The 21602-nt window shown below is 37.6% G+C and overlaps 1 protein-coding gene across 5 annotated transcripts in view; it reads right to left on the reverse strand.

Moving 5' to 3' along the window:
* Positions 1–1632: 1632 nt before the first annotated feature.
* The window catches only part of ryr2b (ryanodine receptor 2b (cardiac)), an 81404-nt gene continuing 61434 nt past the window's right edge, over positions 1633–21602 (reverse strand). For 2 of the 5 annotated variants that reach the window (XM_040001628.1, XM_040001627.1), the window contains 15 exons: positions 21496–21557; positions 20868–21009; positions 20630–20716; positions 20168–20380; positions 19883–20013; positions 18501–18543; positions 15563–15699; positions 14679–14739; positions 14192–14338; positions 13844–13978; positions 12752–12908; positions 12558–12622; positions 9244–9344; positions 7218–7269; positions 1634–5058 (listed from right to left, as the gene is read on the reverse strand). In XM_040001628.1, the coding sequence (XP_039857562.1) occupies positions 4963–5058; positions 7218–7269; positions 9244–9344; positions 12558–12622; positions 12752–12908; positions 13844–13978; positions 14192–14338; positions 14679–14739; positions 15563–15699; positions 18501–18543; positions 19883–20013; positions 20168–20380; positions 20630–20716; positions 20868–21009; positions 21496–21557 (1629 nt within the window). In that variant the 3' untranslated portion in view covers positions 1634–4962. Of the gene's footprint in view, positions 5059–7217; positions 7270–9243; positions 9345–12557; positions 12623–12751; positions 12909–13843; positions 13979–14191; positions 14339–14678; positions 14740–15562; positions 15700–18500; positions 18544–19882; positions 20014–20167; positions 20381–20629; positions 20717–20867; positions 21010–21495; positions 21558–21602 lie in introns of all 5 variants that reach the window. The other 3 variants (XM_040001632.1, XM_040001630.1, XM_040001629.1) reach the window with 3 other exon arrangements.

Raw genomic sequence — 21602 nt, forward strand, 5'->3', positions numbered from 1 at the left:
GTGATTTCCAAACTTAGCAGTAAAAAGGGACTGAACAAAGAAAGCCACTATGGAAGAGTGTCTAGTGATGTCAGCATAAAAAAATAGATAATAGCTCATGATTATCTAAAAAGCTCTCAGATAAACATCGAACAGTCGTCGCATAAGATTTATTTGAGAGGATGAAACTGGCTGTTTGTACCTCAAAAATATGCAATTTAAACAAATACAACAGATTTGGTCCTAAAACTCTACATAAACATATTTAGAGTTTTTTTTACATAAACATGTAAAAAATAAATAAATAAATAAGAGGACTGTCGTGCATTACAATAAAAAAGAGGATTGCAACACACATTGCTGTGTGTGAAACAGTTGCAGATAAGAGCTCCAAAAATGAAATCAGAGGCAGTAACACACACACACACAAAAAGAGTCGCATCTCATATTTAATTCAGGGTTCTTGGCCTCAGGTATGAGTAAATTCACAGCTCCATTCTCTCCCCCACTTTCTTTTCTCTTGTCATCTTTTATTGATTTATAACTCTCAGATTACATCTCCATGATATATCTGGGTGCAGAGGCACCACATCCCAAACCAGTATCTGAGGCAACAGAATAATCCAGCCTCGGATTCATATCATATCATTTTACAATGTTTTATGAATACATTTTTGTTGCATGCCAACCTTAAACCATCTGGTCAGGAGACTCCTTACTGTTGGCTGTACATACTGAACCAGAATGTGTTTGAATTATGCAAACCTGAAGGCTATGAATAATAGATCCATACCATTGATTTCATGCCCTAAATTCTTCCTAAAAATGTCATGAGGTCAGATTAATATTAATATTATTTCTATGTCACTGACAGACCCATTGGCTTTGTTATGTGCTGTGTGAAAGCAGCTGTCGCTGGTGTCAATTTTTATTATGCAGCAAAAATGTAGATATAACAAAAGGTTGACTGAACATAGGAAGACAATTCATGCACTTAAGGCTCAGCTTACTGTATATACTCAAGCATATGTAAACAGTTACAAGCAACATGTTAAAAAAATGCAAACACAATATTAGCAGGAAAAGACATAACTGAGCAAGTTGTCCCCTCTGCAGGTAGAAGCTGCTTCAACTCTGTTATGTTCTGAATTTAAAAAAAAGTAACAACTCTTTTACTGCTGGCACATTTTGGTCTGACATAAATTCATGAAGTTACCAAAAAGTTTCAGTTTGCACTTTCAAATTAAAAAAAAAAAACTATTGTGGAAAGGAAATGTCTTTCCCTGGTGCATGACATGAATCTCAAAAAGTGTGTGTAACTGTCTGGTATTCAATGCTTTGCAAAAGTCTCAAGCTACCCCTCGTTTCCTTTATATCTTGCTAGTAAAATGGGAAATAGGTGCAGCGGCATGTGCAAACATACAGTTAGGTCCATATATATTTGGACACTAACAAAAGTTTTTTCTTGACCATTTACTGAAATATATTCCAATTATAGTTATAGAATGGATATGGAAGTAATGTGTAGACCATCACCTTTCATTTGGGGGTATCAATATTTAAATTGGATATTGCTTGCATTTGTAAGGTTTTTTGGGTTTTTGTTTTTTTCATTTAAAATTCATTGTGGTAATGTACAGAACCAATATGAGGGGAAAAAAGTTGTCCCTGTCCAAATACTTATGGAGCCAATTAAAATGCAAAAACATTATATGAGGCAAAAACAGCTCAAAAGACAATATTTGGTATCCACCGTTTAACACAGCCTGAGCATACTTAGGCAAGCTTTCCTGTAATTTATTTAAGTAGTCTACAGGAATAATTGAAGGAAATCCACAGCTCGTCTTTGGATATTGGTTGCCTCATCCAGAAATTCTGACAACAATCTGAACTAGAAATTTCAAATTTAGATTCACCACTGCATAAAACCTATTGCATCTAATTTTCAGTCTAGTTCTTGTACAATTTGACATACCTTAGTCTTTTGTCCCCATTACCCGTCCTATAGAAAGGCACCTCAACAGCCACCCTTCCACTGAGACCATTTCTGATCAACTGAAGGGTCAGATGCATCTCTATGTCAGGTCTTTGCTGGATTTTTTTCACGACATGACATTCAGCTAGTGTTCATCTGGTTATTACCATGTATTACCATTTTCATACAAAAATGGTAATTCAGTTTTGTATCTGCATGGGTAACCCAACTTTATCAAGTTAGTTTCAAGTTCATTCTCAGTTAAGTACCTGAGTTTTGTCATGTCCTGCCACAGGATTAGTATACTACTGTTCATTCAATGTAGACTCTAAATTATGCTCCATAACCTAAACTGCATCCAGACCTGAAAGACCTGGCATTACTCAACCACAGGATGGAAAGATGAAAGACTAGAAGGGGAAGCTTGGCAGCTCCAAAAAAACATCAATCTTATCCATAATATCTTTTAATCAGGCATATATGGCAATTATACAATAAACAGTATGTTTAATCTGCGTTGTTTTGATGGAATCAGACTCCCTCCTTCAAGTACACGGTGTACTAGTAAATCAACTGTTGGAAGGTTTCTTATGAAATTGGACCTCATGTCTCCTGCGAATCTGTGGCGTGAAAGAGGAGTTGGATGTCTGTGGGTTTGGTGTTTAGACGGCATGATTGATTTTTATACTCACTAGAAGACTGTATCTTTCCAAATTAAATAAGCTTTTGATTAGAGGTTTTTTCCACATTCCTCGACCTCTGGTCTTTGGCTAATGTGGCAACAGATTAAATAAGTTCAGTCTTCCTGTAGTGTAGAAGTGACACGATCTTAAAGACCCCCTTCACCTTGTTGAAGTGTTTGCATGTGCTGCTAGAAGACATATCTTGACGGGGATGACTTAGCCAATGCCATGAGCATTTACACCATGGATGTGTCTGAATCAAACATGGATTCAAACAGGTTTGTTCTTTTGGAAATCCTGGCTAATGAACATGTCACATTCAGATGTGTTAGGGCTTCCTTTTTCCAGGGCTGGCAATCGAGAACGTTTTCTTTATGTTTAAAATACCAACACGTTATCAGCTGCTTGAAAAATTCAAGATTAGAATACTTACCCTGTACAGTTCACTCTTCTTCAAAATCAGATCTTCTGCTTCTATCATATATTTGTCAAACATTACAACACGCCATCGAGATGCACCAAATTACAGGTTTAAACAGACTCTTGTAAGCAGTAAGCATTGTTTAATACATCAGTGCTATATCGCCAGTCACAGCCAGTCGTGGTTTGATGTTGAATGGCGGTCCATAGAATCTGTTACAAAGTAATCATCAGAACAATAACAGACATAGCAGCTCCCAATCCATCACAATTCACTGATTACTGTCATTTGTGAGGTACAGAAAGAAAGTGACAAGTTCTGGTATCATCGGTTGGGTGCTCTGTACAAACCAATGACATTTGCAATTTATTGAGAAGTCAATCATATCCAGAATATTACAACTGCATGGTCAGCAGTAACCATGGCTATAAAAAAAGCATGAAAATATAGCATGACACAGAATTGGCGAGCACTGGGATATTTGCGTTGTGCACGTAAAGGTTGTGCTGTGAAAAGGACCCATAAAACTAAGAATGGCCAGACTACAACTCACACTTGAGTCATTTATATACATCTACAGTTACATGGAAATTCTGTCACAGTTGTTGCATGTTGAACTTTCCTTTTTCCTCTCACATTTATCCCTTTGCTTTAATCCCTGGCTCTTCCAAGTTACATGTTGAAGTATCATTGAGCAAGCTACTGAACCTTAAGTTGTCCTCAACGCATTGGGGCCTGAGTGTGTAAATGTTAGGTTAAAAGTGCTTCGAGACAGAAAAATGTATATGTGTTTAGAAAAGAAACCATTTGCAACTGTTGTTTTTTTTTTTTAACAAATTAAAACTAATTAATGAATTAAATTATAAATAAATAAATATTGAGTACTTGCTACTATTTTTTGACACAAACAGCACAAGTTTCCCACCTTTTTCACAATATTTTAACAATACTGTGCCATGGTCATGACTCAAAAACAGCCAGAATCCATAGCAGCAGTACATCTGTTCGACTCAGTGTGACCTTTGCATAATGAGGACAATATCTGTAGGTGGCACTCCAACTCCTGTCATCCTGTTGTTAACCTCAGCATGATTTAACAGTTTAACAAAACTCAGCGCACTCTTTTAGTCATTGAGTTATACCCACGAACTCCCTCAGGACTTTTTGGCCGTCAGAGACGGGTGTCAGAAACATTGTTTTGACCTGAATGGCGAGAGATCTGCTAGCGTGCTACACCACAGCTGACAATAATGGTGGGAAAGAGCTCGATACGAGGAATTGCAGGGGAACAGAAGGAACGCGGGAGGGGGGAACAGCAAAGACCGAAGGGTAAGGATCCTGGAGAGATGAGCACAAAAGACAAGACAAGAGAGCCACAAGAAACAGAGGAGAGTAAAAAGAGCAAATGCCAGAGGGAGAGTGTTTATATGGATGTCACAGGAGGAAGGAATGGGAGGCTCTGATTAGAAAAACAAATCAATTTATTTAGAAAACATGACACACATCCAGCAAGAAAAGAAATGCCTCAAACTGAATTTCGATTGCCAGCTTTGACTGTGACAGATAATGATTTATGAAACAGAAAAAGCCACATTACTACAGATGCTGCTGCAGTCTTAACAAACCACTCAAATGAATAGCTTCCTCCCACAGGACTGCTAATACATGCATCACACACTAATGTTGTATGAGAACATAAACAAGTGGTTCTCAATCTTTTGGTTCCAATTAATTTAGTAAAATAAATGAAATACTTGATTGTGAGAGAAAGAAAATGCCAAAATCTAAAATTAATACTATAGAAACACACACAGAACTGAAGGCAAATTAGCAACTCCAAAGGCATAAATTGAGACAGATTTTGTCTTGTGACACTAGGGAGGCTTTAGACCTCTCAGGTTATTTCATACCAGTTGATCCTCATATTGCTTACGGAAACAGTCTCCCACAGGAAAGAATTCCCAGCAACGCTCCTGGTACATTTTCCACACATAAGATTCCTGGCAAGGTCAACAGAGTAGCAATTTATCAAAAAGTCATTAATTTCATCATGAACACATTCTTTGACAGTGAGCTAATTAGAAAAATAAAATGAAGTTAGCAGGCTCCATTTCTTTTATGTTTGCTTGTACCATGCCAGAGAAATAGATACATGCTCCATCTATGAGTACAGACAGCCATGTACAGTAAGAGCTGTCACTGTTGGGTTTATCACCTTACTTGGAGGAATTCCTCGAGATTTTCTTCTGCCTTTGTGCCCATGGATGTAAAGTAGGCACACTCTCATCTTCCTTGTTAGTAGCGCAAGATGGTGAAATTGAGGAACACTTTTTTTTTTTGTGCAGAAGTCAGGGGAGGAGGAGCGCTATCTTAAGAGAAATTACCTTAAGAGACATTTCAGCTATCAGCTCCAATGGGAGTTTTACTAGATCATTTAACACCTGGGTTTTTAATGACTAGATGGATATAGATGGTCCTGAAGACATATTATGTAATTGAATTGATTAAACTAAAAAATAAAACATAAACACTTTATTAACTTATCAGATAAGCCTATAGATTGCTGTCAAATAAAGATTCATTTCCTCACTTACTGCCTCAATCATGTGCATGTCAGTAATCCATGGAAACGTGACAGGTTTGACAGGTCACATGACTCATATCTAAAAGCCCTAAAACAAAGGATGTGGGAAAAAAAACCCTCTCTTTGAAGCCTTTGTGACTCAATGAGAGAGAGGGCATGAGGTAAGGTTATTAGGGAGTTTTCCATGTACTGGGACTGAAATGTAGCCTGTTCAACTGTACAACAGGCTGTAGGAGCTTCTGCTCCTTAAATAGTACATACCACAAGGGGATTGGGGGACCAGGCATTCCCGTTCAGGGGCCATGCATAACCCTTGGTTATCACTGGGGAATGGAGGATTGTATGGTCCAGCTGCAACACTTCATCTTTATGCCAAAGCTGCCACAGCTCCTCTACCAGCAGCTGCATCATGATTAAGAACCATGTTTTCACATTCTGGGGCCACCAGAATGACTACTAGTTTCTCCACTTTAAGTACTTTCACCCTGGCTGGGGAAAGCTTTGATTTCATGGTGGCTAAGTTCATGTGCACACTCAGGAAAATGGCTGAATAGGTAACAAGAAGAAAGTTAGTCTTTTATGGTAAAATCTAGCGCACATTAGGATGCAAGACTACTGGCATCCTGGAGTGTTTATTTTGTTATGTGCGCAGACAAGTCTAAAACCTTTCACTTTTTTTGACTAGGTGACTGTAATGGCCTTTGGGAGCAAGAAGTTTCCACTGACATTCTTTAGCAGACAAGTAGATGAAGAAAATCATAGCAAGGCTGAAAGTCATGTGCATGGTAGAGACAGTGCTAAAGGGGTCGGTGTGGAAAACAAGGGTGTAAAAGAAAATCTTCAAGACTGCGCATGTGCCAGGATTTCTAATCAATAGTGACAGCTCTTAGAGGACATAGCCTACGAGAAAGAAATATTTTTCCACCAAGCAGCTCCTCTTTCAAGCAATATCTGAGAAGAACAATATGCTGAAAGAATATACCCAGTATATCTAGGAATAAGTCCCAGAACCCATTTGATTTGAAATGCCCCAAGTTCAAAATGTTTCAGGTGGATTAAATCAATGTAGTTTTCTTTGACTGTGAGCAATTGTGCCATGAAACTGTAAAGATTTGCCTTTTTAAAACATGCCACTCCTTTGTGTAACAGGTAATGTATAATGTTACAACGAAAAGATCAGAAAATGAATCAAGTACTTGCCTATTTGTAATCGAACATGCATTTTGTTAAATGTGGAGCACTAATTGCACAATGTTTTGTGCTTAAGTGGAGATGTATTCATAATGGCAATATCTAACATGTATATTGTTATAAAATATGCGTGCCAGGAGTGATAAGGCTTTTGAGAGACAGTGTGAATGCATATTCTGTCCTAGTTGAAAAGGTTACACCACAGCTCTGTCATTATCATGGTAAATGTGTGAAATAACAGGTCACTGAGACACGAAGGGAGTATTTTTGGAAAGCTATACTTTGGGATTTGATCTTGTCAAAATAGTGTAATTGTTTAGGAAATTTAAAAGTGCACATCTAGTTCTTTGGTTTGATCATGCTATAAAAAGAAGACAATTATACCTGCCCCGTGTGTTCTGTCTCATCCTTGTTAATAAGGTACATCAGAAAAAATCTGCAAAGACACAGAAGGGGGAGTTATGCAACAAGTTTCAAATCTTTCAAACCACCAATGATTTCATTTGGTTCTGTGAAAACTTAAATTAACAAACTGTTCATGTAGTAGTCAAGTAGAAGGATTATGATGATTACGAATGTAAATTGGATTTCAAATGCAGAAATATAACCAGCAATGTCAACCTGACAATCAGGTTAAAATTACCTTTAATACTTGCAATTATTTGATGATTGACAAGCAAGAAATAATGAAATCTAATGATCCTTTGGTTTATTAAATTATGAGTAATGATGCTACAGCCTATAAACCTTTATCAGGTGAGCCAAAAATGTCAAATGAGGCACGGCTGTACATACATATTCATGAGCAAAGAAGAGTCCATCAATCAGGAGATGCAAACACATCCTGCTAGATCCATACTAATCAGTCTCAAAAGCGCTTGCCACAGGCAATTATTGACATGGCAACAATGTACAATGCAATGACACCTTCAAAGTAACCATTTTTACTTCTAGCAGAAAAGGTTCCTTCATGTTATGCTGAAAAGCAGTGAAAAAGACAAAATGATAATCACTTTCTAACCATGACAACTTAATAAGCTTGAGTGGGGTTATTGTTTTCTGCCTTTAATACCTTCTATTACACACATTTTCTTATTTTTATTAGTGTTTCATCCTATTGTACTTATTGTGGTACTCTTGAGCATTTCAATTAGCAGTCTGTGTATGTAAATGACTATGGCTTTCTTAATGTAATACATACAGCTTTACATAGGTGTCTTATAATATACAGATAAACTGTGTTCTTGGTGGATACAGAGTTTGGTCAAATGCATGTATTTTTAGGTTAGGAGGTGTTTTGATTCTTACTGGACTGTCATTACACATATCACAATGAAATGATTAACAAAGCACAGAGACACTTACAGACCACTTTATTACGTATATTTTGCTAGCACCAGGTTGAATCCCTTTTTGCCTTTTTCATGGCATGGGTTTAACAAGGTGCTGGAAACAATCCTCAGAAATGTTGGTCTAATCTGTTGCTGCAGATTTTTCAGCTGTACATTAGTAATCCAAATCTCCTCTTCCACCACATCTCATTGGTACTCTAATGGAGATATGGGGACTGTGGAGCTACAGTGAGGAAACCTGTCTGAGATTATTTGAAATGTGTGACATGGTGCATGAACTTGCTCTAATCAGCCATCAGAAAATGTACACTGTGGTTATAAAGGGATGGCTGTGGTCAACAAAACTCAAATAGGCTGGGATGTTTAAATTATGTTCAGATGATACTAAGAAAATATTGCTCATACCATTACAACACCACCATCACCAGCCTGATACATTGTTACGAGGTAGGATGTATACGTATCTAATGCTGTTAATGCCACATTCTGATCATGCCATCTGTGTGGTTGTGTGGAAAACCCAGGCCAGCCTGTCTGGCTCTAACGACTGAACCAGAAAATCATTTACTGAAAATCATCTTTCTTCTCCATTGCGATGCTCAGTTTTACCTTCAGCAAGTCATTGTGACCATGTCTGCGTGCCCAAATTCACTGAGTTGCTGGAATGTCATTGGCTGATTAGATATTTGCATTAACAAGCAGTTGAACAGGTATACCTAACAAAGTGGCCATTGAGTATAAGTGAAAAATAGAACTTAAAGACAATGGTTTGAATCTGAATTGCAAGCTGTGGTAAACAAAGTTTTATACTGAGAGCTAAACTTGAGAAAGGAGATGAATTTATAGCAATGATTTATGGAGACATACAGATACACAGCCAAGTGTGTTAATTAGATTTATAATGTTTGCATTTTATAACTGTTCAGTGGTGACAAAGCATGCATAAAACTTACAAATGTAAACATGACCAATGCGTAAGAACTTAGTTTTAATATTTCTAAAATTAGGTCGAGTTGATATCAAACCCAGGCATAAAACCAGCGCTTTGATGAACTCACAGATAGTTGGCCAGGTTGTGCTCCTGAAGCGTGTGAGTCTCAAAGCCATGAGGAACCGTATCAAAGTATTCACTTCCCATTCCACATATAAAACATTTGGTCTGCAGGAAGAGAAAGTAAAATGCAATGGTTCATGAAACAGATTTGGACAAACATGATGTTCCCCAGACTAAATTAGAAAGACCAGAAGCTCGTTGTTTTAGTGCTCTGTGATTCAAATGTGGTATTTAGCCTGCTAGCACAACAATCTGACACCTTTTTTTTTCTTAAACAAATGCACTGAGAGGACACCCACATAAGGAAAATACAAGTAAGAAGAGAAACCTAATATTCCTTTTGCAAGCCACTGTGCAACACTTCGGGGATACTGAAAGTTGATTCTGATCATCTGACCGTAGCTTTCCCAGCCTTGTAAAGAGGACAGTTGTATAATGATTAAAACTCAAATGAGCCATGAGCAGCTGAACACACAAAGAGTTGGGAAATGGTCGCAATCACAGCATTAGAAGATGTAGTCTTAGGGTTTTCACATAAATGCCCTCCTTGACTCCCCACTCAAACCATGCGTTCCTCCCTGTCCAGGATGTGTACATCCTTGTAACTGAAAAAGCGGTCACCAGTCTTTAGGTGTAAACAGACAGCAGAGTCCTGGCCTGATGAGTAAGGTCTTCTGTGTTCTGCCATCTGCTAAGCCAGTGGCTTTCTTGATATATAATAGCAGTCCTCTCGTTACTTAAATGCGTACACTATATTGTTTCATTTGTGTCAGGGGACCCAATCATCGACACATACCAATTTTTGGCTTGTTTGGGGGTTTGAATGTCACAAAGACAAAGTGTTTAAAAAATAAAAAAAAAAAGATGCTTTGGGAAAACCAAAGAACCTGTTTGTGCTGTGACAGTGATTGAAAAGAAGCAATAACGAAATATGTGTTTTGAGTTTAATGCATTTTAGGTCATTTCTATTTATGGCAAATAATGGTGGAATGGAGCTCAACCTGATTTATCATTGCTGAGAGCAGCAGAGCTTAATGCCCCTATAATACAACATCTGGAAAAGCAGGTGTAAAATCTGTGACACTGTTTTTTATTTTGTGACACAATGACAAATATAACATATACAGTAGAAAGCAAAAACACATTAGACGAAGATGTTGGAAAAACTGTCACAAGCCTATACCGAATTAACACAATGTATCGCTATTTTTAACAGTTTCACAGCCCCAGCTTGCATCTGCTCTATTCAGCCTTCAGCAATCTGTAAAATATTTTATTTTTGCTTGAATTTCTTCTGAATGTTTTGCAGTCAGCTGAACCACAGCTCTTTACTATATTTTATGTTGTTATTGTTTTCTCTGTGAATGTGGAATGGCAGATGCTGACTTAAATGTTAATGACAATAACAACTATATGAGTACACTCTTTTCAGACAGTAGCTCACCAATTTTGTCAGACTAAGTGTACTACCCTGTTTCCTCAGTCTGGTAATCAAAGGTCTAGTTTTCGATTACTTGGCTGCCTCTCCTGCACCTTTGGGCTTTTTTGCTTCCTTCTAGTGTCAGACTGTCTTTCTAACTTTGTCTTTTTTTAGGTTCTGATTCTCATGGTTTGTTAAAGCCTTATAGATATACCAGTGAGGGTTTTAGCCTGGCTCCCTGGTTCACTGGGTTCAGCAAAATAACCCTAACAAATAACTATTCTTTAAATAACAAACAGTGCATTTCCATTTGTTTTTCTACTCCTTCTAGCTTCTATGTATGGGCACATGAGCATTCCAACATGAGAGAAACAAGACTGAAAGACTGAAAACAACAAATGCATATTTTATGAATACTTTATTATTTTTTAATCAACAATTTGTTTTTGTCAGACTAGAGTTTCTGTGCTGACAAGTCACTAATCATTCAAGAGAAAGAGATAATGGTACCCTCTCATTAGTGCTAATGGTACATTTGTTTCCTGTGGAACAAGCCCCACAACTGAATGCACTTCATTTATGTAATTGTATGTGTGTATGTGTGCAGTTTGTTTGCTCCCACATACTTAAGTTACAGCTGAAGTCTGTACTATGAAACAGGATTTCATCTTATCCAGGTAACTTCAGGATTAACCAGAGTTTTCTGTACTATGAAATGCTGTTTCACCACCTACTGACCAATCGAGTCTTCAGAAAACAACTGATTTGAGGCCTGAGGGATCCTTGATCTCTCAGACTTCTATGCACAGATAGTAGGATGGTCTAAAGTTTTTCAACAACATCTGAAGCCTTTGTGTTTCATCAGTGATAAATACAGATTATTCCTTCTACAACTTTTTCCTTGATTTTTTTCCTCTCGACTGTAAATCATTTTGAAAGAACTATATTGTTTTATATGCTTTAAAACATGATTTGTATGTTTTAACCTTATACTAAAGTCTACATTTGAATTCTGTTATATATATATATATATATACACACATACATACTCATTATTCTGAGACCATTAAAGGATGCAGCTGAAAGAACAAAAAGTAAAACAAAAACGTTATTAAATACTAGATTACTTGTCCTAATTGTAGAGCTATTAAACTGATAAGTCTGTCAACTTACACAGTTGGCATTTTTCCCACTTTCCTTTCTGGCTTCAAATAGGCTAGACTTTGTTAATATACTAGATCTTTTACAGTCTTCCTGTCCAAAGCACCAAAAGCATACACACATTCATGCAGCACTTCTAATACTAAACAACTGTGCAGCACTTTTCCTCTCACACACACTGCTTTGTCTGCAGAAGCTGTCATGTTTCGTCAGTATTATTTGCTTAACCTCTTCATATTTTTTCCATATTATTGCTTTATCCTCATTTCCAAAAACCAGGAACTCTGCTGCCAGAATACTTATCCATCTATGTTTTTGAGATGCTGCCAGTGCCACAAAGAGAGGAAACCTGACTTAATAACCAGCTTTGTGTGACCACTTATTCTGATTGCTGGTGTTAAGGTAAGTGAATCCAGGTAAAAGAAAGACACTCTAGGCATGTTGAAATCGCTTCATAGTACCAAACCCTGGTATCAAACTTAGCCACAGAAGCTGCTGCTACATAAACATGGTGCAAAGGACAATATAAAGCTTTTATAGGACATTTATATCTCACAATGCTGGATTATGTATTGTTGGAAATTGATTTTGCTCAAAATATGGAAACAAACAAAGAAATTGTGGTTGCTTACTGCAATATAATGCGTATATTAATAACAAGTGGGGTTTTTTTAATAACAGGGCTATCATCAATAGAAATATACTGTGAATGTGTGAGACAAAGTGTCAAATCTCACCTCCATATCCTCCTTCACCTGTTCCTGTTGGTCACGAAGCTCTCCAAAGGCATCAATTATCAAGCCTAAGAGCAACAGCATGAGCTTTTTCAGTACATGTTGATGCATGATAAATTCTTTATTTCCAGTTAATTTTAAGTTGCAAAACAAATTCACCGTGTGTGTGTGTGTTTGTGTGCGTGTGTGTGTCTTACCCTGGATAATGGCCAGGAGGATGACAATGACAAAGAAGAAAAACGTAATATCAAAGACAATCCGTTCCACCTCAAACTCATCTCCAGCAGGATCCTCGATCTCATCGCCAATTCCACCGCCTGCACGCACTCCCACATACATGTGGAACATGTAACACTAAAATAAATAAATAAATATTCTGTATGAGGATCAGAGCACTTCTCCCTCAATTTATTCCTCCCTTTAACGTGCTGTCTTTGCTAGTGGTGTGAAGTATTGAAGAATACTTGTTAATATTGAAGCTCAATAAAGAATTTATTCTCTGCATTTTCATCCCTCTATTCATGTTTGTTGCTATTGGGGAGAAAAAATATTAAACTGCCATTACTTCTACATTTTTAAACAATAGTGCAAGTTTTGTTTCTCATCAATCTTCTCAGACATGTATTCCCCTTCGGGGAGTATAAGGCAAGACAAATTAACATTCAAGTTGTCTAGCAAGGGCTACACTGTGCTTTAACTGCCAAGGACAATATTTTCCACAAGGAATTTGAACAAAATCAAAATATCAAAGATTTTTCCATACAAGTCTTCTGCTTTGGATTCATACCCTTTCATTGTACTCGTCTTTAAAATGGTACGGCAATGACTGTAGAGCGATTGATACAACAGCACGGTGAGTGAGACTGAGGGTTTACCGTAATATCCCTCACCTCCTATATTAACAGGGCTTCATTCAAATGCTTTTACTTCCCATCCGCCTGCATATGTGAGTGACAGTGGAGTCCATATTAGAATAGAGCAGGCAGTGGGGTGTTAATATTTTGAGTGGCCAAACAAAGGGCTGTGCTGAGGCTTCGGGGGCTGTTTTCTCTCAAAGTGTCCATCATTTTATAGAAAAAAAACTTGATGGAATAAGACATGAGGCTGTTTTCATTTGAACAATGGGGATCCCTGTCAGAACCTTCCTCTACCTCTCTCACTGTGCAGGTAGAAAAGGAGGTGGGTGGCTGTGTTTGCGTTATAAAGATAAGCACAAAAAGATAGCGACGGTGATAAGAGGCAGATATATGTGGAGGGAGAGTGTGTGTCAATATGCACATTAAACTCACAGTAAGCATGTCATTGCACTTCATGTCTTGGATGTCCTTGTCATCACTTTTGTTGTAGAACTTTCTGAAGAAGTTGAAGGCTACAACGGTGTAGAGGTACACCACAACAGCCAAGAGGCCCACGGTAAGGATCAACTGACAAGCACACATACATAATTAGAAAATGACAGACAGAGGCAGACGGGCTTTAATACACTACTTCTTCTTTAATACACAACTCAATATAACCTCACAAGGTGAAAGCAAACATCGGATGCATTGTAGCTGCACCCATGAACACACATGGAAATTGATGGAGAGAGAATTAAAGACAGATCCACGCAGATATGCAAATGCAAAAACACACACCTGTTTGCCATTATGTGTGACAGAGGAGAGGATGGTACGAAGTGTCTTGAAACCCATAGCGATATCCAAAAGGTGGGCAGCAAAGAAGAAGTTGTTATAATGTCCCAGAAACGACATGGTCATGTACCATGCCAAGTACAAGAAGGACTGTAAGTGCACACACGAGCACAACCAAACATAAGAAACACAACCAATATAGATTACAAGGACAGATACAGAGACAAATGTGTATTTTAGATAAGTCGAATAAAAAGGATATTAACTCCTCCTCTGCTGTACGCCCAATTTTATCAAAACAAATCGTAGCGTGGTAGAATGACAGATTAACAAAAGAGGAATAGGCCATAAAATATCGGATACGTTTTACAACCACTGCCTGGTAACATTAACCAAATGGTTAACATAAATTTCAGGCTGTAACACCTTTGCTTTGGCTTATAACCAAACTGAGCAAAAGTCATAAACTATTAGATGCAATCCAACTTACATTGTCAGTGAAAACTACACCTAGTTTCCAGACCTGATACTTCATGTCAATGGAGTTGCATCTGAAAAAAAAAATGATATGATTAATTAATAAAATAAAGAAATTGATAGACAATAACAAGAACAATTAAACAAGGTCAAAATGTTAGTGATTTAGATCAGAGCCTTGACCTACTGTGTTTTTATATTTTTAAAAACACAGTCTCTGTTATGGGGCTTTTTCTTAGAATATTATGTTCTTCCTCAAGTACAGCATAATGTTCTGGGACCTTTTTTTACCTGTTACATAACATATACACACACACACACACACACACACACACACAATGTTCGCAGAACCATTATTAAAAATGCCACGGGCTATTAATAATCATTTGCCTGAAATGTTATTTTACTAACAAGGCCCACACAAGAGCCAAACATAACAGTAAATAAACCCAGACTGTTAATGTATTTCACCAGGGACCCATTTTGTAGTCCAATTCACTTCCACAGTAAAATGCATTAGAAAATGGGCTGTATCGATTTCATATTTAAATTTTTCTATGTCATTCCCAGACAGCCTGTATACTAGCTATCCTCCAGATAAGTAGCTACATTATTGCGATCACTGCAAGCTTCTTTGTGTACAGCTGCCTACCTAATCCATATTATGGAGGCCTGTCAGGGAAGAATTATTTGTATTTATTAAAATGCATATACAATATAGAAAATGAGACTGTGTTCTTGCATGCATTAAACCTTTCTATAGCAATGTCATAAATAATGAAAAACTACACCATAATTTTGTCTGAAATTGCACGCAGAGCTAAATAGATGACACATTAGACCTCAGATGTTTCCCATGAATCTTTTTAAGAATGCACAATTGCAAACTCTACTCACAGAGCACTCCAGGCAGTGTCTCTCTTGAGCCTCTTCTTTGTTTTTGTTTCAGAATTAAGGTCTAAAGCAGCCTTGTCCAGACCTAGGAGTTCACTTATCTTCTCGCAGCCATAAAAATCACCGTACTTATCCATCACCTGAACAGGGAAGAAGACATGTTTGCATCGTGACGCAAGCAATGTGTTCTTCAGTGTATCGTCACATGAATTACACAAGACAATGATAAATGGTATTTGGATTAATACTGAATTCTGCATAGTCTAAGTGTAACGAAACAAAGATTGTCCGACACTTGTGTTGCAAATGTTTTGGGGGGGGTTCTTGTTTAGTTTTGCTTGTTTGGACAGTTGTGTGAATGACTGGCACAAACACTGGTTTTAAAGTAATCAACACATTTGTGTTGATGCAGACTTTACCATTTACCTTCCTGATAGAATGCACAGGCGTTGCATCTTGGTTTAAAAATATTGACTTAGGCTCATGACAAATACATGAGTTTCAACTTTATGTGACTGAATCTATTAAAATAAGAGCCAAGCTTTATTATAAAGCCCATTTGCCATTACAAACCCAGGCACTCTGAAGTCTGGCAAGCAATATCACAAACCTTCTAACCATCTATTTTACTGCAAGTTCTTAAAATGATGCAATCAAGGGTATTAAATGCAATGTGGGAGTGCCAGGTGTATTTTATGTAGACCAACTGTCCATGAAGTGGCAAAAAGCCAAAACCAAAGTCAAATTGCTTTAATGAAATTCAAAGTCAAAACACTACTTTCCAGTCCTGACATTTTCTTCTTTAAATGAAGGTGTTTGTGCAAAAATTACTTAATAAATGATTAATTACGCCTTACAACCAGGTGCCTATCATAAAACTTGCAGTGTATAGGCAAGGGCCACATTGCAGTGCAGAACAATTTAACAAAAAGCAAGCTTTAGTAGCAGACTACATAGTCCAAAAATGCATACTTCAATAGGTAAACAAAAATTACAAGGAGCTCACTGAGAGTAGCAGACAGAGAACGACTCAACAAGGACAAAATGGAACACATTTCTATGCTGTATATACACAGAAGACTGACTACTCCCGAGAGAAGAGTGAAAACAATCAGGGAGTCAGGGGAAGACAGACAGGAAGCAAAACTAGCACACAACCCTCAAAGGATAAACTCAAAACCAAATAAAACACAAATCAAAAACAGCAGTAACACTAGAACAGCACAGAAATCATGACAAGAACCAGAACTCAGGAATGTCAAACAAGAATCAGAAGAACTAAGCCACTAAGTTTAACCTAATAGGATGATATTGAAACCATGATAAGAAACCAAGACCCAAGCAAATAAGTATTAGAATATCAGTAATGCCTAACAGAAATCCAAACATTAAACTACAACTTAACAAAACCCGAGAGCCACAGCAGTCACTGTGAGAACCCCTATTTTTTTGTTCAAATATACACTGCCAGGAAAATGCAATATACAGTACTGCTGTGAAATAAAATCAATACTTCCAAATATCCCTTCAGAAGCTGATGAGTACTACCATAAATACTCGCTGGATGTGTCTATGAAACCATATCACCAAAACAAAATGGCAAACCTATACTCATTCAAGTGTAAAGCACAAGTGATACAGTGAAATAAAGTTGTTGCTAACACTGTTCCTAACAAATCACTTCAAATGAGAGGGGAACAGCAGCATGTTCCAAACACTGAAGACTTTAAATATTTAAATAACTGCTTCCCCTGATAAAATGATCAGTGAATGTAGTTTGATGCAGCGCACAAGGCCAGATTTAATAAGTCATCCGCATAAAGTGAGGCTGCAATCGCAAGAATGTGCCAATAAGAGTGGAGCAAATTAGCAGCGCCAAAATAACACAGTACATTAATAAAGTGTACACATCTGTTTCTATTGAAATTACTGTTACTGCTGCACATGCATGAATGTGTGGGGTCTTTTTTCCTGCGTGCTACAGGCATTTACTCAAATCAAATAAAGCCATCTGACTCTAATCTGCCTGTACAAAAAACAAATACTGTATTCAAAATGTTGATCTGCATTCATTGACACCTTAACAACATTAAGACTTAGACACAAGTCTAACATGTGTGAGATTGGATGGTAGTGCTGCAGAGATCTGTGTGGATACTTTTAAGCAAAGATAGGTTTTCAATAATATTTCTGTGTATAAATGTGACTAAAAACCAAAACACAGCAAAATGAAATACTCGCTATAAAACTCGACTTTGCTGCTGATAATACATCTATGGCTTGCAGGCCTCTTGAACTAGGAAACTAATCCTTCTCCTCCTCCTTACACTCTACATTCAGTTCTGCTCCGCTATCAAAAAAAGAAAAAGCAGAAGCACCAGAAAAATATGGGACACTGGTCATTCAGGGTAAGTACCTGCAAACCTTAGTAAATCACATTTGTATGATTGATTTAGATACTGTCCTCCCTAAATTCTGCACTCAGAAAGTGAAAATCCTAAGGCCAGCCAAGAAAGTAATGTGTCTAGTAATGTGTATGTGTCTCTTTAGTAAATCTCAAAAGTAGTTATTTTAATCCCAAAGGAGGTAATCCCAAACCCTTAGTATAGCCCCCAGTAGCTTTCCTACCAGTACATTACAAGTTGAATTTCTATGAGTCACATTAAGTGTTCCTAAATTGGGGGGAAAAGACCAAAAAGGGCTTTCTTAAAGCAGACAATGACAATGATCTCCTTTTGTAAACTACAGAGACATAATCAATGAGAAGGCTGAAGGTGTTGCACTGTCTATTGAGGCAAGAAAATCATTTTGGTATTTTACAGGGAAATAATGACACCTGTGATGAAACGGTAAATGTCATTATGTTTCTTAATGCAATGTAACTACATGGAATATGCACATAATTATATAAATGCATAAGCACTTTTAGACCAGACCTTACCTTTCTCTTCACAAATTTATCCCAGTAATTGCTTGGAAATGATCTGAAAACATAAAGAGTAAGAGACTCATTCATATGGGAGGAACAGAAACTGTAACATTTACTGAAGCAACATTGAGTGAAAAATTTCAGCCTGCCACTTCAATATGTATACACTCACCAGCCACCTCATTAGTTACACCTTGCTAGAAACATGTTAGGCCCTATTCTGCCTTCAGAACTGCTTTAATTTACAGGTGCTGGAAACATTCCCTAGAGATTGTGGACTATATTGACAGCACAGGGTCATGCAGTTCCTACAGATTTGTCAGCTGCACATGCATGATGCAAATCTCTCATTCCACCATATCCCAGAGGTATCCTATTGGATTGGCATTTGGTGACCATGGAGGCCATTTGAGTACAGTGAACTCATTGCCATGTTCAAGACACCAGCTGGAGATGTTAACTTTGTGACATTGTACATTATCAAGCTGGAAGCAGCCATCAGAAGATGGGCACACTGTGGTCATAAAGGGATAGATATGGTCAACAACAACACTAAGGCAGGCTGTGGTTTGGAAATTATAATGTTGATAATAAGGGCCCCAAAGGGTGCCAGCAAAATTACAGTCACAGCATTACACCATCAGCAACCAGAACCCTTGATACAAGGTCGGATGCAGCCATGCTTTTATGTTGTTTACACCAAATTCTGACCCCACCATTCAGATCTAGCAGCAGAAATCAAGACTCATCGCACCGGCCGACGTATTTCCAATCTCCTATCGTCTAATTTGGTGAGCCTCTGTTTATTGTATCCTCAGTTTCCTGTTTTTAGCTGATAAAAGTGTCACCCGGTGTGGTCTGCTACTCTAGCCCATCTGCTTCAAGGTTTGACATATTGTTCTTTCAGACATGATACTGAGTGGTTATTTGAGTTATTGTTGCCTTCCTATCAGCTCAAAGCAGTGTGGGCATATTCCCCTGACCTTAGACATCAACATGGCATTTTCACCCAAAGATCTGTCGCTCACTGGATATTTGCCCTTTTCTCTGTAAACCCCAGTTGGAAAATCCCAGTAGATTAGCAGTTTTCTGAAATACTCAGACTAGTCCACCAAAAACAATGCCACTTAAATCACCTTTGTTCCTCATTCTGGTGCTCTTGTTTGAAATTCACCAAGTCGTATTGATCATGTCTGCATGGCTGTTGCCATGTGATTGGCTGATTTGATATTTGGCTTAAAGCCAAGTCAGTCAAGCCTACCTAATGAAGAGTCCAGCAAGTACTAGGTGTCAGTAGCAGGTTTCTTAGATTTGAAGTACAAAACAGGCTGTTATTTGATTTTTCCATTACTTTATGAATAAAAATGATATTAAAACATAAGTCATGAACATACGGGGTGTTAATTGCCAGTCGGTCCCATTGGCCTTTGATGTCTTCCTCAGGAGGCTGTTTTGTCACATAGAGTCCATCAAACTCCAGCCTTCGTGCCACTTCCTTCTCACGTTTGAAGATTACTAATGGTACCTTTCAATCAAACGCACTACAATAGTCACTATATTCTTTGAATAAGTACACCAGTAATACACAAACAAAACATTCAAGTTAATAATTTACTTCATGGCTCTTGACAGGTAAAAAGTGATTATATAAAGTGAAAGAAGTTCTTAAACTGGTATACCTTGAGGCAGTAATAACCAATAATACAACAGAAGGAGATGATTGTGTGTGCTACAGCCAGGAAATTGAGAGAGGGCTCCATGTATCCACTGTTTTCTTCAAGTACAAAATACACTCTGCCCTCGCTGTTGTTGTCAGCATCAGAGTTCAGTTCTTCACCGTAAACAGATGTGGTCATTCCTTCCTCTTCTTTCAGGGTAGGAAACGGTGTTACCTTGGGTAGACAGTAGACCAAATATATAATACTTAAGACAAAGTTGACTTTTTTTTGACAAAATATTAAAAACCATCTTTTTTAATATAAGAAATTCAATGTTGTTAAAGTAAAGCATCAACCGAGACTACCCAGTTTGATTGACTCCCTGGGCTTCACAGCATGAAGTAGCAAATAATGGGCAAAAAAAAAAAATATGGACAAAACACACAACAGCACAAAATACTTGTCTCATTAGCACATTCCCACCTTGTAGAACAGAAGGACGAAATTGATTGCAAAGGTGATAAAAAGAGCCAGCAAGCGCAGATTATAAAAGTTCCTTGCAAAATAGTTCTGGAAAAAAGAAACAGAAAAAAATCTGAGGTGTGTGGCCTTTATATTTATGTGACTGTGGAGGAAAACTGACGTGGGTGTAAGGATGCATCCTTATCTACATTGTACTCATACATTCACAGCCATGTGTGTCTCTGTGTGTGCATATTACCAGCAGGCTCTTGTTATGAGTGCCAATTGTCTCCCAAAGGGCAGATTGTTGGCTCTGTGGTTCTTTTAACTTATTTGAGAATCTCTTGGCTCTCCCTCTTGCCTTTGCTTTCTCATTTCCAATTTTCTTCTCAGACTTCTCTCTGCAAATAATCCATACGCAAACAGAGGGAAAGTCAAACAGCCTTACTTTGACCAATATCTGGGGTGATGAAAGCAGAATTTTGCCTGTGAAGATTTCAAACTTTTGATGTTAAATGTGATCTTAACCTTTGCTTTAAGCCCACATGAAAAGTCAGTGGTTTTTATATTTGAATGGCAGTGGCTCAACAGTATAGTGGTCAGCATGTTTGCATAAGACCCAAGATTTTAGACCAGAGGGAGACACAAATTCAGCCTCAGGGAATCAAATCAAATAAAACATGCAGGTCCATCTGTTGTTGTAACCCCTTGAGAGTTAAGGGAGCAGCCAGAAGGAGCAGCCTGTCATTTAGCAAAATATGTTTTAATGGTTTTAAACACACATTTTAGCGACTGTAACACTTAAAGTGTTATTGAGAAGTTTAAAAAAAAAAAAAAAAAAAAATCACTCTTTGAGAACCAAATAAGAAAGCATGCAAGAGACTCACTCTGTGTTCATTTTTTTGTCTTCATTTTTATCCTCTGTGGTTGTGTGATCCTTAATTTGCTGCTTGTAAAATTCATTAAGAATCAAAGTTTAATATGAAGCTCAAAC

The sequence above is a fragment of the Simochromis diagramma genome, unplaced genomic scaffold (genome assembly GCF_900408965.1).
Source record: "Simochromis diagramma unplaced genomic scaffold, fSimDia1.1 OVJJ01000421.1, whole genome shotgun sequence".
NCBI lineage: Eukaryota > Metazoa > Chordata > Actinopteri > Cichliformes > Cichlidae > Simochromis > Simochromis diagramma.